General features: G+C 31.1%; 1 protein-coding gene across 1 annotated transcript in view; it reads right to left on the reverse strand.

Annotated features, from left to right (window-relative positions):
• Positions 1-17,578, reverse strand: part of LOC132719247 (alsin-like) — a 62,250-nt gene that overhangs the window by 19,535 nt on the left and 25,137 nt on the right. The window contains exons 3-16 of the mRNA XM_060703006.1: positions 14,129-15,829; positions 13,726-13,834; positions 12,085-12,181; positions 11,559-11,633; positions 10,857-10,978; positions 10,232-10,295; positions 9,237-9,405; positions 8,822-8,904; positions 7,968-8,140; positions 7,180-7,348; positions 6,408-6,539; positions 2,417-2,545; positions 1,583-1,656; positions 892-958 (exon numbers count right to left, since the gene is read on the reverse strand). Coding sequence (XP_060558989.1) covers positions 892-958; positions 1,583-1,656; positions 2,417-2,545; positions 6,408-6,539; positions 7,180-7,348; positions 7,968-8,140; positions 8,822-8,904; positions 9,237-9,405; positions 10,232-10,295; positions 10,857-10,978; positions 11,559-11,633; positions 12,085-12,181; positions 13,726-13,834; positions 14,129-15,829 — 3,164 coding nt within the window. The remainder of the gene's footprint in view (positions 1-891; positions 959-1,582; positions 1,657-2,416; positions 2,546-6,407; positions 6,540-7,179; positions 7,349-7,967; positions 8,141-8,821; positions 8,905-9,236; positions 9,406-10,231; positions 10,296-10,856; positions 10,979-11,558; positions 11,634-12,084; positions 12,182-13,725; positions 13,835-14,128; positions 15,830-17,578) is intronic.

Below are 17,578 nucleotides of genomic sequence, written 5' to 3' on the forward strand. Positions count from 1 at the left end.
CAAGGAACCCAGGCGGACCCCAAACAAAACATAGGACAGGGCACTAGGCAGAGCACGGACAGGCTAATCACTAAAATGATAAATAATTTGTAACACGATGTTAAATAATAAGTTAATGCATAAGTTATTTTCATCATAAATGGTAAAATCAGCAATTTTCAAGTGATGTTGCTAGTGACAAAACTTTTGTAATAAATAAACAAATATATGTTATGAAAAATGCCGTATGTTGTCCTTCAGTTTTATTTAGAAATATGGGAGGGGCGCCGTTTTATACCTGTCCGCAATAGAAGTTCGTAAATACTCCGAGAGGGGCGGAGCGTTATGCTTGACTTAAAATCGTTTAACTCTGTGAATCTACTTTTGTCATCTTAAACATGTTACTGTGTTAACGTACTCTTGTAGTTCTACAACTGGTAACACGTTTTCTTAAACTCTATTTTCTGTATTTAAGATTTACATTTCATTTGTATATTTCAGATATATAAGTGTGCAAACATGCATATGTATTGCATGCAATGGAAGATAAAAACTTGTAAATTTGTTGTCGTTTTAGATGTTAGGTCAGTTGTTACGATATATATGTAAACTTGTTATATAAAGGCGGGAATCTTCAATTAAAAGATTGAATTAAGAGGCATATTATGTGCAATGCACGGGTACAATAAAAAATGGTAGGCATACAAGTTCGCATTTTCAAAAGTCAATTTAAAAAGGAACACTTTACATGTCTGGAATTTTGGCAACGAACGCCCTCCATAAAATTTTGCAGTGTTTCAAAGGCATTTTCTCCAATGTATATTTTTTAATTATAAAAGATGACAAAACTGAATTTTGCAAATTTTTCACCCCATTCTCTTAACCAAGAATGTCAGTAAAATAAACATTTACCTTAATCTGTGAAGTGGGTGTGGTCAAAGTGAGTACATCTTCAGGTGTCGTGACAGTTATAACATTCCTGCAATATACAATACAGGCTGGAACATTATCGTAATTATTAAGCTCTTAACAAAAATGTAATTTTTGCTATTCTTTTGAAAAGTAATTATTTTCCTAAATTATCTTTTTCGTAATAATATTGATGACACAAATAACAATATTTCAAACCAAAACTAATCATAAATCATAAAAATGTCTCTCATTTCAAAGTAAATGTGATATACTTACTCGTATATTGTATCCCATATGATACATAGAAGAGAATCATATACCAATAAAGTATATATAATGTTCCTTTTTTATTATTTCTATTTGTTCATCAATACTGATACTTCAAATCTAATACTGGAGTAGGAGGACCCCAAATATCTAGCCTACATTATTTCAGGCACAACAGTGAACCCTAGGTGAAATCCTTGAATTTAAACAAGGTCGATGGATACCATCTACTTAAAAAAATATCCAATATACCTAACGGTACACACAACTTCTGCTATTGACAGCTTTTATTTTGAAGTAATTGCTCTTAATCTTTGAGTCACTGAGGGCTAAAAAGTAACCTAGTAACTTTTTCAATTTTAATCAAATCAGTCCATATTGAGAACAATGTATGATGTAGATATAGACAAGTATAGTTACTTACTGCTGGCTGGAGGAGTCAGAGGAAGGTAAATCAATCCAAACTGTCTCTAGAGGATATGACTGGTAGGCTGAGTACTGTAACATTAAATTCATAACTATATCTGATTCATATATAGTGAGTCTATTTATGATATATGGTAAACATTGTAACATAATCTTATGTGAAGAAAAACACAAATATATCTCAATAAATTTATGTTCCTGACCATTATTAATATGTTTTCTTGACAAATAGACCTACTAACCTATTAGTATGAAAATGAAACAACTCTAAGACTACAGCCAAGTAGAAACTCAAATCAAACTCAAACTCAAGCATATTAATAATACATGTATTAAACTTTCATTAACTTCTTTCCCACTTTTTGGGGGTTGTTGTGGGACAAAACACTGAGTAGAGGTCAAATGGCAACTTTCAAACTTAATTGGTGAAGAAAGACATCAGTGCCCCTCCATGCATTAATATTAAACAAGCCAGCATTTGAGTAGAATCACTGACCTTATGTCAGTTAAAAAGCTTCCTGACATGAAAAAATCTCAAGTCCATTGCAGGATATTTGAGTCCACAGTGGAGAGGGCAAATGATTTAAAGTTAACAACACTAACAACTTGGTCACAAAGACTCCCTGTATATTTGTAAAATCATCTTTAAGATTTAACTGTTTTAAATCGTTGTGTCAGGACAGGGATGGCCCCACATTTCACCATATTGTCAGTCTACTGACGGACATGAAACAGCAGGATGGACTGACGAGGGAAAACCTACCCTTAAGTAGTAACAGCTGAATAAAAGTATCCACATTATATGCCCTACACAACAAATATATTAACTTACCTGTGCATGAATGAATAAATCATTGAAGAGATAGAATACATGTGTAGAAAATCTGCCAGCATTAATCAGTGATAGAGGACAAGATCTGCTCTCCTTAATTAACCTTCTGGCTGGACTCTTCAAACTTTCCTGATATTTGTAAATAAAACATAAATTTATAAATAACATCAATAGTTATATATAATTCAGCTTGCTCTGTTTCTTGACTAATTTTTTATTCTAATATAAATTAAAATCTGAAAGAAGGAAAGTTGACAATAGACAGGACTGATTTTAAGAAAATATGAATGCTAGAGGCATTTTATAGTACAAGTAATATCTTGAGTGTTTTAACCTAATATGGGTATGCTGAAGACGATGAGGGTGGATACCAAGAAAATAAAATTGACCTTGACCTCCAAAAGGTCAATTCAAAATGGTCGCTTAAAAATACTAAAATAGGTCATTAAAACTATGATACAATATGATGCAATTAATTATTATTGTCAAAATCAAATGATTATTCAATATGATCAGATTTTAATGAGATTGGCCACCAAATATAGCGAATGTAAGCCTAATGGCTCAATTAACAGTATATTACATGTACAGTACTGTTTTATACTATATTTACTGTTTTAAATATTTCGCAATAACAAATTAATATTTTGTAATAACGAAATAATATTTCGAAATAACGAATCAATATTTTCGTAATTAAGATTTTATATTTCGTTAAAACGAAATAATATTTCTAATTGGGAGTTATTATCTCGTAAAAACGAATTCAATTCCGGGAGAAAGTTTGGAAAATGTCACTTCAGGTGTTCCGTAATTTTCAACATTATTTGTAGCTATGATTTTTTTTAAGTTGTTCATTTTGTTTTCATATATTTTGCAGTTATTATGGTATTTATGGTTTAAAATGAGTATTTAAAAATTATTTTGAAATGTCAAAAAAGTGTCATTTCAATGCCATAAACACAACACAAACCGAGACAAGTGTTTTAAAATATATATTGCGCCCCCACCACTAAAAAATAACAAAAAAAAACCAGGTCTTTAAAAATGGCAACAGTAGGAATCGAACCATAGACCTCTCACACATCAGTCAATCACTTAACCGGCTGTGCTACTGCGGAAGTAACAATGTTTACATTTTTAGCAGGTATGAGCAGGTTTTTTTTTATTTTATGCTTTTCAGTGGATTACTGATTTATCCGTGAAAATTATATTTGATAAATTCACAGTGAAAATTATTAAAATATAATTTCACACTTTTCAATGACGAAATTACTTTCTTAAGATTTTCCCCATGTGGTACCTCAATTTTATTTTTGCTGACAATTCTGACAATGTCAGGCTGTTTCGAGAAAAGCAAAGTTGAAATTGATAAATAACTTAAATGTCAAAAGTAATAAAAAGAAGAAAACTTACTTCTATTCATCTAAATTACCAATCACAAAATATCGTCTCTTAATTTTTTGTTTGTTTCATTTTTACAGTCTGAGAAATACATTCCTTCCACATGCAAAACTGCTGTTGGTGACATTTGGGCATATTTAAGTTTACCATCTTGTTTAAAAATAAGTGACTATTTAATTTGAAATTTAAAGTTATAACAACAACAACAATAACAACACCATATATTCATCGAGTCATAAAATGTCTGAAACCGGGAGATTGTTACGTGTGGCAGCTCTCGAAAATTTTGGAATTCAGTCACGGTTTGGAGAAAATTCTACAAAAAGATTATGACATCATTCCGGGTACCCTCCAATAAATTTCTAGGATATCTTAAAGTAATAGCAAAGTTATCTATACAAATATTACTTGTAAAAAATGGAGACCATATATAAAAGTCACGTGGGTTGGCTACATAGTAGAGGTGTTAAAATATAATTGTAATACACCTTTTGTTAGCCATTGAAATAGTATTTTATGTATAAAGGATTTTCAAAAATGGTTATTATTCAGAGCGGGCGCAATGGTGCAGTGGTAACACTGTCTGCCTACAAATCAAGGGGTCGTGAGTTCGATCCCCCGCTACTCCACTAAACGAATAAATGACTACAAGACTGCAAAAACCAGGACATAGACACATAATGACGGCAACGATAGAAATAAGAGAAGACCTTAACGGAGCAGGAAACAAGTACCGAAAGTACAAGACCGAAGACGACGACCGACATTACAGCATTACCTGATAAGACCGTTAACAAAAAGAAGAACGGAGACAAGAACTGACAACAAGCGAACGGAGACGAGGACCGCTAACAGAAGAACAGAGAAAGGGGGGTCGAGAACAGAGACGGGAGCAGACGAAGATTGATAACAGAAAAATAGGACGAGGACCGATAACAAAATAACATAGAACTTGATGACAACATGAAAAACGGAGACCAGGACTGACTAAAGAAGAAAAGGGACGAGAACCGATGACAGAAGAACGGAGAAGAACAAAGACGAGAACCGATAACAGAAGAACTGACAACAAGACAACGAGACGCAGATTGATAACACAATAACATAGACAGATGACAGAAGAATGAAGACGGGGATCAATAACAGGGACGGAAACCGATGACAACAAGAAAACGGAGACCAGGCCTGATTACAGAAGAATAGAGAATATTAAAGAACGGAGAAGAACGAAGACGAGCACCGATAACAGAACATCTAACAACAAAAGAACTGAGACGAGGACCGATAACAGAAGAACGAAGACGACGACCGATAACAGAACATCTAACAACAAAAGAACTGAGACGAGGACCGATAACAGAAGAACGAAGACGACGACCGATAACAGAACATCTAACAACAAAATAACTGAGACGAGGACCGATTACAGAAGAACGAAAGTGACGACAAATAACAGAAGATCTGACAGCAGAGAAATGCGACGAGAACCAATAACAAAAGAACGAAGACGACGACCGGAAGACGATGACCGATTACAGAAAAACGAACACCAAAACCCAAGAGTATTCAGAAAAAGGTGCCTTTAATTAATGTATATTTTGCATGCACACGTTTTAACACCCTCACACATATTTACGCTGTAAATATAATATAAGTAGGCATCTGAGTAGCCACTCTATATGCTTGCATAGAGTGCCAGATAAAATCTAGCAGATAGGACAGGAAAGAGTGTAGTGTTCGCTTCGTAAACCCCTAAATATGTTTAAATGCCTTAAAAATTTCAATACTATCTTTAATATTACTTCTATTACTATTATCTTATCCTATAGAAAAATGTATGCCATCTTGGATTTTTCGGCCATATTGGATTGTTTTTTTTTTTTAATTCTGTTTTGGTGTCTAATTTGTTTTTACCTAAACTTGCTTTGTGACAAATTTCAGGCTGTTCCTTTCCGTAAAAGTTTTATTTGATCTATCATCCATTAATGATAAAGAAATTTGGCGGCCATTTTAGTGGTCATTTTAAATGGCCATTGCAATGGTCAAGATCAAGTTTTTCAATTTGGTATCCACCTTTATTGGATTCAGCATACCTTAGATAGGTAGAATACACCAAGATACCACTTGTACTACAAAATGCCTCTTGCATCTTATAGAGGGCCAAATTCTCAAAATCAGTCCTGTCTACAACCCATTCAATCCATTATACTGTACCACTAATCTAACATGGCAAAATAAGTATCTAATTTTGACATTACACATTTGTAAATAGTAAACGTCTTACTCAATACTACAATAACAAAAAATTTAACCAAAAATTTATATTTTTCAAGTATAGGGAACTTTTATATCAAATAACCTTAAGCATGACATGTTTTAAAACATTTTTACAATTTTTTAAATATAAATATTATGTTTCATTTTGTTGCAATATGGTATTATGTCATTTATTTGACGTCACATACATTGTATTCTGTTATAGTTTTAACTGTAAAGAAAAGCAAAATAAATGTTGAAGACAAAATATGTGTTGTTGTTGGAATTTTTATGTTTGTCAAAATTCCATGAAATAAGTTTTCACACTTACAGATATTTTGGTAGCAGAACTCTCCCAGAACATGCGAGTATTATCAGCATCTGATATAGCAGTCTGGGACATCCTTACAAAATGTTCCAGATTTAAATGTACACTAGACAATAAGTTACATTCTTTACTTTGCTGAAAAAATAAATACATATTTCATGGTGAGTGATGTTAATAGTTTGATATGTTACTTAAATATGAATTGTCATTATATACTCGTATTAAGGGAAATATTTCTAATATGAAATGTAAATTATATGTAGATAACCAAAAAAAAAAATTTAGAAATAATATAAAACAGTAGGGAAATGTAACTGCCAGTACTATATGTAAAAAGTCCAGTTTCTACAAAAAATGAGTTGTCTCCCTTACACTAAAAATTTAACAAAATAACAGAAAAGGCCAAAAGATATTTTTCAGGTTATGCAAAATAAAATATAATTGATTCACTGGTCAATTGTGTCAGTATTTCTAGGAAATTATTGAGTAATAAGCCAATTATTGAATTTTACTTCATAAATAAAAGTCATTCAAGGAGCATAGTTTTAATAAAAGAATGATGAAGTAAATAAACCGAGATAATAGATTACTAAATGCTATAACATTGCCATTTACAGTGAAGTTAAAATTTAGGAACAATTTTCCAAAGATCCTTGCATAAATGCTTAAAGGATTGTGCCATACTTAACTTAATTAAAAATATAAGACTTCACTACAAGTTACAATGTGTTTTTTTTTTCAATACATCTCTTAAAAAAAAAAATAAACATTTCACCTTTTTGAACAGGTCAGAGAATTTTAAGATGATCCCTGACATTTCTTTGATCTGTTTTAGAGGTATAGACATGATCTCTCTAAATTTGTTGGCATGATTTGGCTTGGACTCTATCTGGTTGGACTTCAGTAAATCTTTGTAAAACTCTTGTAATACTTCAAACAATGAACTGTAAATACAAATAATAATAGAAGTATGATTAGAACTATACAACCACCTAATGAATTCTTTGTTTTATTATTATTTTAAATTTTTTTATGACTTTGAAGGTCAGAAGGGGTAATCTAACATTCATCATATAAATATTGTTCTTTTGAATTGCATTAAAATATGAACACAATGTCTTTGATCTTTAAAAACTCTGTATAGAGTGGGGATGTTTTTACTAATGTGTAAATTTGAATTTGTATACTTTGTTGAAACATTGATGAGGTAATCAACTATTAAACTACATGATTACAATACATTTTTAACATCCAACATCTGCATTAAACATTATTCATATTGTTCCTACAAATATAAATTATAAATCTAAAGGAATGAAAGAACAAACTGAACCGATACCAGACTAAATATCTTAAATGTACATGTCCATCTTTCAATCTGTTAAAAACAAATCTTCAATTTTACAAAGAAAAGTTATAATTCGAAACATTTACTGAGTAAATTGCTAACAGTGCTCACTAAGATCAGATGGCACAGTCATGCCGGTTGATCTTGGTCTGTACTGCTGACATGGATAGATTCTGTTTGCCACCAGCAGACTAAAGGTTAATAATCTAATGTACCTGGCATTTTTGACACAGTATTCAAACCCACCAGCAGCTACCATATCTTCAAAAGCAGTAGAATATTTCTTCAGTTCTGACACAAATTCATCATATAATACAAACATGGAGGCATTCAGAATACTGTCTCCAATACATAACTTGTCTGTAAGTTCAGCTCCATAACTTCCTAGCTGAAAACCACAGATAAATGTCATCTTTACTATATTATATATATATAAACATTATGTAAAGATTGAATGCACCATGTTATCAATTTGTGTTATCTGCATGTACTAATTTTTGTCATGATGCTTACATTTTTATCTTTTTAAAAGTTTACCTATTCTATGTCTGTATTAAATATACAGAATAGTATTTCATAATAATAAGTCACAAAACTGTTGTATTTTATTTCTGAAATAAGTCGCAAAACTATTGCATATTTCTTCTGAGATAAGTCGCAAAACTATTGCATATTTCTTCTGAGATAAGTCGCAAAACTATTGCATTTTTCTTCTGAAATAAGTCTCAAATCTATCGCATTTTACTTCTGAAATAGGACACAAAATTATTGTATTTTACTTATGAAGTAAGTCACAGAACTATTGTACTTTACTTCTGAAATAAGTCACAAAACCATTGTATTTTACTTCTGAAACAAGTAACAAAACTATTATATTTTACTTTGAATTAAGTCAATTATGGTATTTAAGGAGCAAATATTCACTAAATGTATGAAAAAAGAAAACATATGCACATCTACATTTGTATCCCTATTGTTTTACATCATGTAGGTAAAAAAAGTTACTTATAATGCTGTAAAATATATATATATATATATCACAAGAACTATTGCGACAATAAGAGTGTACCTTAGCTGATAGTTCAGTGAAAGACAATAATAACTCCTCTATCATATTTTTGTATGGCTGTACTTCTAGTGTTGTGAAAAATCCTGGAAGAAGAAAAATACAACATGTAATTCAATATCATTTCAAACATATTAAAACACAAGATTTTCTCAAAATTGCATTTTTATTACCCTTTTTTCTAAAAGTTTATTTTTTCAGTTGAAACAGCACTTTGTTAGATTTGTTTCCCTTCTATTAACTACAAAAAGAATGAATAATTTACGGTGAGACAAATAGATAGTCTCCCTTGAATTAAATATTCTATGGTTTTCTGAAACATTAATTTCTTATAACTTAATTAAATGGAATATACAATTGAACTTCTAGAATTCTTGTTCTGGTCAATTTAAACATTTACTATACAGATGAACTATACCAGATATTTGGATTCTCTTGACGACATCTTGTGTAATTTGTTGAAGATGTCTGTGTAAATCTCTCACAAATCGTGTAACTTCAAACAATGCCAGTGTCATGTCTGTCTCTTGTCTAGATATACAGGCACAGTTATCTCCCCCTGTAGTTACACAACATATCCAGCCAGCCTATATATAGATAATTAAATTAGCAAGATCATATTTAAAGACACATCATGCCTCAGAAATGAATAAAATTTCTCTTGTTTAAAAATGGTAAAAATTAAATTTATAACATTTCAATAATAGTTAAAGAGTATATTAGATGTTTGTTACTTGAAAAAGTAGCACTAAATGTGAATGAATTTTTCACAAAAATAGCAAAATGTAAACAAATTAGTATTTTTACTTCCATGCAAAATACTAAATCATTATAACTGTACTAATTGCTAAAATGTGACAGAGGAAAAAGATGGTTTAGGTAATTGGTCAATGAGTAACTTTTTGGAAACTATAAAAGTACACCAAAAATAAAAAAATAAATTTTTGAGAAAAAATCTTGGCACTCCCATATCAGTCTGGTTTAACTTTATTAGAAAGAGATTCAAAACAGTCCACATTAAGCTTTTCACAATAGTTCAGACATGTTTGTTTTACATACACAAAGTAAGTCAAGATACACTTCCTAAATGAACACTTACCTTAGAAGTATACTTCAGTGATCTCCAAAGTGGAACAAATATATATACTCAATTTTCAAGTTTAAATGTGAGCATCAAAATATTATGAGCAGCCCTATAAACTATCTTAACTTTTTATTTGTAAAGAAATATTTCTTATTATATTAAATTATACATATTACCAGGTAGGTGTTTTTTTCCAATCAACCCTCGCTGTAAGTATTTATCCTAGCATTATATCAGAAATTACTTCCAAAGCTGTAACATACTTTTTTAATTGTTTCACTTGGAAAAATATTTTAAAAATAGAAGGGAGACTACTCTTCCACCCTTACCTTTTTCAGAAATTTCAAGGGAGTTAACTTTGCAGTCTTGTATATAGGAACATACAGGTCTTTGCTGAAATTGTAAATAAATAATATCATAAATTCTGTGTTTCATGGAATAAGAGGTGTTCAATTTTACTTCAACATTCACTGTTTGAATACACTGTGTCTTACCAGTGTTAATAAAATTAATTCAATTTGTCATTGTTTTAAATTATTTCATAATTATAAATCATAACCAAATAAAGTTCAGATTGTAACATCATGCACTTTTCTGTTACTTCTTTGAATAAATTGTATGTAAAACTTTATAAGAATCTCTTTAAAAAATGTTGGTGTAAATGTTCACTTTAACTACTAAAGTCTTCCATTAAGACAAAACAAAAGGGAATCTCTTACAAATTTTCTTCAAATAAAATCCTTTCATTGGACATTTAAATGTATAAGTTGTATATCTAGAAACATACATGTACATATTTAGAGATCTTTTAAGACAAAGTTGTATGTTTATACCTATCTGCAAATATAATACCCTAAGATAAACTACAAATCCCATTTTCAGTCTATGTCAACTTGTATAAATCTATATAAAATAATAATCATTACATACAACAGATAATAACTATAAAACTACCATGGGTGTTTGCCAGTATAGAAGACATCTGGTCTGGTAGACTGGGTGTTGGCGTTGTCCACGAGGAATACTGTATGATTACTGCCAGCATCAACTGACCATACACAACAATCTGATGGTAACTGTACCAACAAATAATTTACAGTCATGTATTATAAAACTGTAACTATGTAAACAAAAATTTTAAACAATTTTATTATACATAACATAAATCTATTCCTTCTTGGATAAATGTCAGCTGCCCTCTTAATAATATATCCTTGATGACGTCAGCCCTTTCTCTATTGTTACAGAATGAACTCAGTTCTCTTTTGTTCTGTTTACAGTTTGATGCCCATTTATTTTTATTCAGTAGTGTGGATGTACAGACAGACAATCAGGTGCATAACAATATACACCAAAGAAATTTTTTTGGGCGTTTAAAAAGTATAGTGACCACCTGAGCTGGAACTTTTAACTTTATTGGACCACAAAGTTAAGTGGCTTGTAACTGTGAAGAAGATAAACTGCATTATAAAAGATGACTGCTGAGAGTTTTCAGTGTATTTTATCTTAGAGTAAGTTTTTAAGCAATATATTTTCTTTCCCAGTAGAACGTTTTCAATGTATTCTAATAAAGTTTGGTAAAAATAAGAAATAGCATGTCAGTAGTCCCCAAACATTTATCAGAGTACTGCTTCAGTTCATTTGATATAAACTAACCTCTATCCTTGCAGGGGAACAAACTATTTCAGCATGTCCAAGCTGACCAAAGTCATTCTGTCCCCAGGAATACACCTACAGAAATACATATAAAACACATTCATTTCTTTATTTCAATTGTGAGATAGTGTTTCTATTATATTTTCTTCTTTATTATGATATTAAGGGGACTTAAGGAATTTTGACATAGTAATTTTTCAAGAATAATGTTCCATTTGATGTAGGTCTAGAGTGCAAAACAAGCTCACATTGAAAGATAAAATTTCACAACAATAAATAATTATCATAACTTTCATACTATCTTGTAATTTTATAATTATAAAATGTCAATCAGGATTACCTCCCTTTCACTGTTCCTTTTTTAAGATTTAGTTAATAGTTTACCCTACGAAGACTGATCAGTCTTCCATCTCATCCATATTAATGAAAAAAATCTATGATTTGAACATGTAATTATTAAACAATCTACATAAACATGGTTGTCAGTGATTACTTCCCCTTATTGACACAACATTACACACATTACCTCCCCTGTTGATGACAATGCTACAGTATGATATGATCCACAGGCAAGTTTGACAATTCTTCTACCGTTCAAAATCTGTATACAATATGGCTCACACCTGTATACATACAAAAATGATGTTTAAACAATTTATCTTTAAAAAATAAAACAGTTATGGTTCCTTTTAAAACCAAGATAACAAGTGTTTATTTATGAAAAACAATTTACAAAGCTCAAATGGAGCAACAATAGTACTTTTCATATGCCTTTCTTTGTTTTCCCATATAGACACAACATTTAAATAGACAGTTAAATAAATGCTACTGAAGACAGTTTATGCTAGACAGAAATTTTCAAATTTAAGTCACAATAAAACTTCCAAATGTATTATCTATATAATTCATAAAAGAAAACATTTCATTATTATTTTCTCTATGAAATAATGGCATATATGTACATTTGTAACTACACTCAAACTTGTTGCAAGAGATCACATAAGAAAATTTATCTCTAGAAGACGTACTTCAGAAATTCTGAGTTTTGACTTATAGTACATAATTATCAACCTGTTTAAAGAGACCACTTGTCTAGAAAGACTGACTGTATCAGTTTACTAGCCACTTCAATAGCACCTTACAATTACCACTAACTTTCATGAACAGGCCTCAATCAAACCGAGCTTGTAATAGTTTCTATTTTGCCATTTTAGGCACCCTGTAGGGATTTTGTTTTTCCATATATTTTTTTTTACTGTACATGAATACATTCAAATTCAGTCATGTACTTAATCTACTTATTGGTTATGCTTAACTGAGTTCTATTTATGTAAGATTCTATGTAAAACAAATACAACTTTAGCAATTATTTACCTTGTTATGTGTAAATGTAATAATGAATGAGTTAATTATAACAGAGACAGCTGTGTACATGTTGTATATTGTATACAGGTATATGTGTAGGATAATTGATTAAAATGGATGAGAAGTTGTAATCAATTATTCAGACGTTCACAACTTTTTATCTCCAATCAACAATTCAATGTTGACAAATTTATTGTCCTGCCGCAGTTTTTAACAGTTCCTTTATTTCTGAATTATTCAACTTAATGTCTGGACATAAAAGGGATACCTTTTTACACTAGAAACCACCATTGTTAAAAAGATATTGATGACTTCAACAAATTTTTTTTTATGTACTTATTTAAAAGACACATTCATCATAACAGGTGGTGTAGTAACAATAGTAGTCTGAATTTGTAAAACTAACAGCAGTTATTAGTAAATAAACATTAAACATTAAAAATGTGCTGAAGCTCAGTCTCATTTCTAAATAAAGCTTAATTGATATAATGCTCGTTTTCGGCAAAATTTTTACCTATTTGAGAGCAAAATTATATATCATATTGTGTATATATACAAAGAGCGATCAATCTACAAGGCTAAAAAATTTCTATTACCATGTAAAATGAGATTTTGATGGACCTCACAAATTGACTTATCCAGAAAAACCATGAAATTAAGTGCCCTACAAATAATAATGATTTTGCAGTATGTTCATTCACACCTTTCTTCATAAAATGTATATTGGCAAGTTCTAAATAATGTAATACTATTAGTAAATAACATAAATTGAGAAAAATAATTAAAATTCAACTTCAGTTACCTGTCCAGCATATCACCAAGACCAAGTTGACCTTTGCTTCCACGACCCCATGTCCATATTTCTGTATCCAACATGTAAACATCTGTTGTTATATGTTCTTTAAGCTTTTCTAGAAAAAGGCAAAATTATGTTAGAACAATGAAGCAAATTATAAATCATGTACAGTAACAGGTGTCTGATATTATAGCTAAAATAAATCATACAATTCCTTTTATTCAGAAACAATTATCTAACATAGACTTATTCTTATACTTTTTGGAAAAACAGTTGTCTTCTTCATACTCACAGTTTGGTACCAGATATGTAAAAAGATTCCCAACTGTGTAACACTGGTTTAATACAATCATTTACCGCTTTAATTTTAAAATTATATCATTCACAGCACTTCAATTGCAGTACATACCTTCTTGTGTAAGGAGACTGAGGGACCTTTTCCTCAGATTTTCTTGTTTGGCTTCAATTGTTCTGATAGACTGTGACTCCTTACTAACAGACAGTCTATTAGACTGGTTTTTCTTCTTCTTTACAGGACTAGATTCCTGTGATCCAGCACTATCATTACTCTTTTCTGATTCTGGCAGTGAAAGCTGACTGGCATTTAGAGATGTATCACTAACTGTAAGATTACTGAAGTCTAGAATAGATTTATCTAAATTACTAGAAATATTTTCAGTACTGCCAGTTTCTAGATCAGAAATTTCAGATACTTCTAGGGTTTCTGTGCTGGATTTTGTCTCATCCTCTGCCCCAGCTGATGCTCCAGAAAAACGAAACTTTCCTGGTACTGATGCAATGTTACTTAAAGCTTTAGTTGTCATAGAGCTTACATGACTGGTTAATGTTGACACAGTCTGCATCATGTAGCCTCCAGGGGATGATGGGGAGGATGGTACAGCACTTGACATAGCAGTTAAATGGACAACATCATCTGACTTCTTCTTGTCCAATTTCATGCTAGAATTTTCTACAACATCTTCATCTTGAAATTGTCTTGCTAAATATTCCCTTGCTCCAGTGTCGTCTAAGAAACTTCTTGACCTGGTTGATTTACTAGACAAACTAGAAATATGTGATGAATCACTTTTAATACTAGCAGTAAGTATATCCTCTAGACTTTTTGGTTCTTCTATACTAGATTTTTTCCTTAACTCTACACCTTCTATGTCTACACTACCAGTATCACTCGAGGATTTACTTTCATTTGTATCTGTTTTACTATTTGATCCATAAACATCATAAATACTTTGTTCAGCATCTACCAGTGATTTTTCTCCACTAACAACCTTTTTACCTTCTATTACAGTTTGTTCACTGTCTTTATGTTCACTTTTTAATTTATCAGTTAATACATTAGACTCTTTATCAGTCTGTACCTTGTCATCTTCTAACTTTACAAAGACATCATCAACATTAATCCCAGCCACTGGTTTACCTTCATTAGACTGTCCCATACTTTGTATCACTGTCTCAGACTTATCCGCAGTTACACCTGCCACATCTTCTTTATTATGCTTAACAGTGCCATTCTCAGAAACAATATCCAGTTTTTTACTATGCTTTTCTAAACCATCAAGTCTAAGGGGACTCATACATTGCACACATGATGTGCTTGTAATACTATTGCTTATAGAATCTTTTGCTTTTGCTTCTAGCCCATCTTGAACTTCTTTTGACTTACTTTCAGAATGTTTTCCATCAGCAACCAGGACAGAATTATGAAATTCCCCGCTACATATGTCTATAACTTTCTTTCCTTTGAATGTTTTTAATATTGTTGGTTTCCATGAATGCTGTATATCACCTAATCCTAACTGCGGGCCTTGTCCCCACACCCAAACATTTCCATCTACTCCAAGAGCTAAACCGTGTGATGCACCACAACCTACTTTATAAGCTGCTTCTTTCATATCAGGGGAGCTAACTCCATGTTCACATGTTGAAGAGGAAGATAACTCCACACAAGAAGGTGAGAGTACTTCCCCTTGCTTTGATGGATCTTTAGCACACTGTCCATGTTGATTATCTCCCCATATATACAGGGACCCATCTTTGTCTATACAAGCAGAGTGGTTGGTTCCGCAGTTTATTTGCTGAAGACCTTTGCCTGAAAATATATTAGTTTCATATAAACTTAAAATGCAAAACATTGGCACATGTTGAGCTGTTGTAATGTAGTAATTGTACATATTTTGGAAGGTTAAAAGTATAATGTATAGAAAATGAAATTTCTATAAGTGTGCATGCACAACAACTCTTAGCGTAGACTTAATTTTACAGAATATGTGTTGGCATGGAAAGTAATACTGGTAATTTCAAATTAGGCTTTTATATAAAGTAATATCTAAAATATTCTTATCAAAGTTCTTCAATTACTAACAAAATGCAACATTTGTATTCTACAAGATTATTGGTTAAATACTTTAAATACTAAAAGATTGATACTTTTAGTACTCACTCCAAGAAACATTTTCTTTAAGGGGATACATTAGTCTGCATAAATTACATTTTTGTTTACTTATTTCAGAAATATTTGCTGATGCCTCATCAGATAGTCATTGTCAAAGTAATTTAATCAAAAGCAAGCAATCAATGGTAAACATTGCAATAGAATTATCATATTATCAAAAACCATATTTCTGTACAATGTAATATTAGACTCTGTACAAGCAATAAATTTTTATCTAGTCCTTAAATGACAGTTTACCAGTAAATAAAGGTGCCCCCATATCTCATAGCATTTAACAACATCTTTTATCTTTTAAAATAAAAGACAAAGAAATTATAACTAAAATGATTGTGATCATCTGGGATATAAGACAAGTTAAACTAACAATATAATGTATGTTTTACTAAAGATTTATATTATACATTCTATCTACATGATGTTTCAACACTTAAATTTTTATTAATTTTGTGAAGAAAAAATGGAAATTATTTTGATGAAGTACTTGTATACATTCCACTGGACTACAGAAATATAGTCTACAGTGTGACATATGTTTGCATTTCTACTTGAATTTGTATTCAGGTATGTTTGAAGTAGTCATATAGTGTCTGCTCTAAAATTAACAAAATCTTCTTACTTAATATTACAAAGGTCTTACTGCAAAACAACTGTAGATTTACTATCATACAAGGGAAGATAAGACTGTTTTACACTGACTAAATGAGCCACAGACTTTATTCAAATTTATGTAAAATTAAAAGTGCATCAGCAAAAATAGATTAATACTCCTTAAAATGAAAATATCATTTTAAAATCTGAGAGATAAAACTGGTGACTGATTATAACCCATTAGGTACAACATTCATGTTTATAAAAGTTGCTTTAACATTGCATGACAAGACAGATCTGCTTAGATAACTAAGATTCATGGGGCAGCAATTACCACACATTCTAGCAACAGGTTTGAATTACAGATTACATTTTTTCATGGAAAGAAAATATTCAGTTGATTTTATGGAAATGAAATTTATCACAAAAAGGTGTGTAATTCTACATAGATGTCCATCAATACCAGAAATAATGTATGAAGGTCTTCTGAGGTCTTACTGAACCCATATTATGCTGGAAAGATAACTTGTAAATTTATCAATGTTAGAAAACGAGTGGCGGTGTGGTCGAGTGGTTTAAACGTGTCGGACTAGTAACCTAAGGATTGCTGACCACGTGGGTTCAAACCCTGTCAAGAGGCAAGCCGTTGTTTCCTTGAGCAAGAAACTTTACATTCATTGCTTAGTACTGGTTGGTTCCAGGAACAGATTCGAGAGTGGTTCAATAAGCTTATAGCTTCCAACACAATCAAACTAAAATAAAAATTTGTATAAACTTATGTTAGAAAAAATTAGAATT

The sequence above is a fragment of the Ruditapes philippinarum genome, unplaced genomic scaffold (assembly GCF_026571515.1).
Source record: "Ruditapes philippinarum isolate M1 unplaced genomic scaffold, ASM2657151v2 ctg1946_1_1_1_1, whole genome shotgun sequence".
Taxonomy (NCBI): Eukaryota; Metazoa; Mollusca; class Bivalvia; order Venerida; family Veneridae; genus Ruditapes; species Ruditapes philippinarum.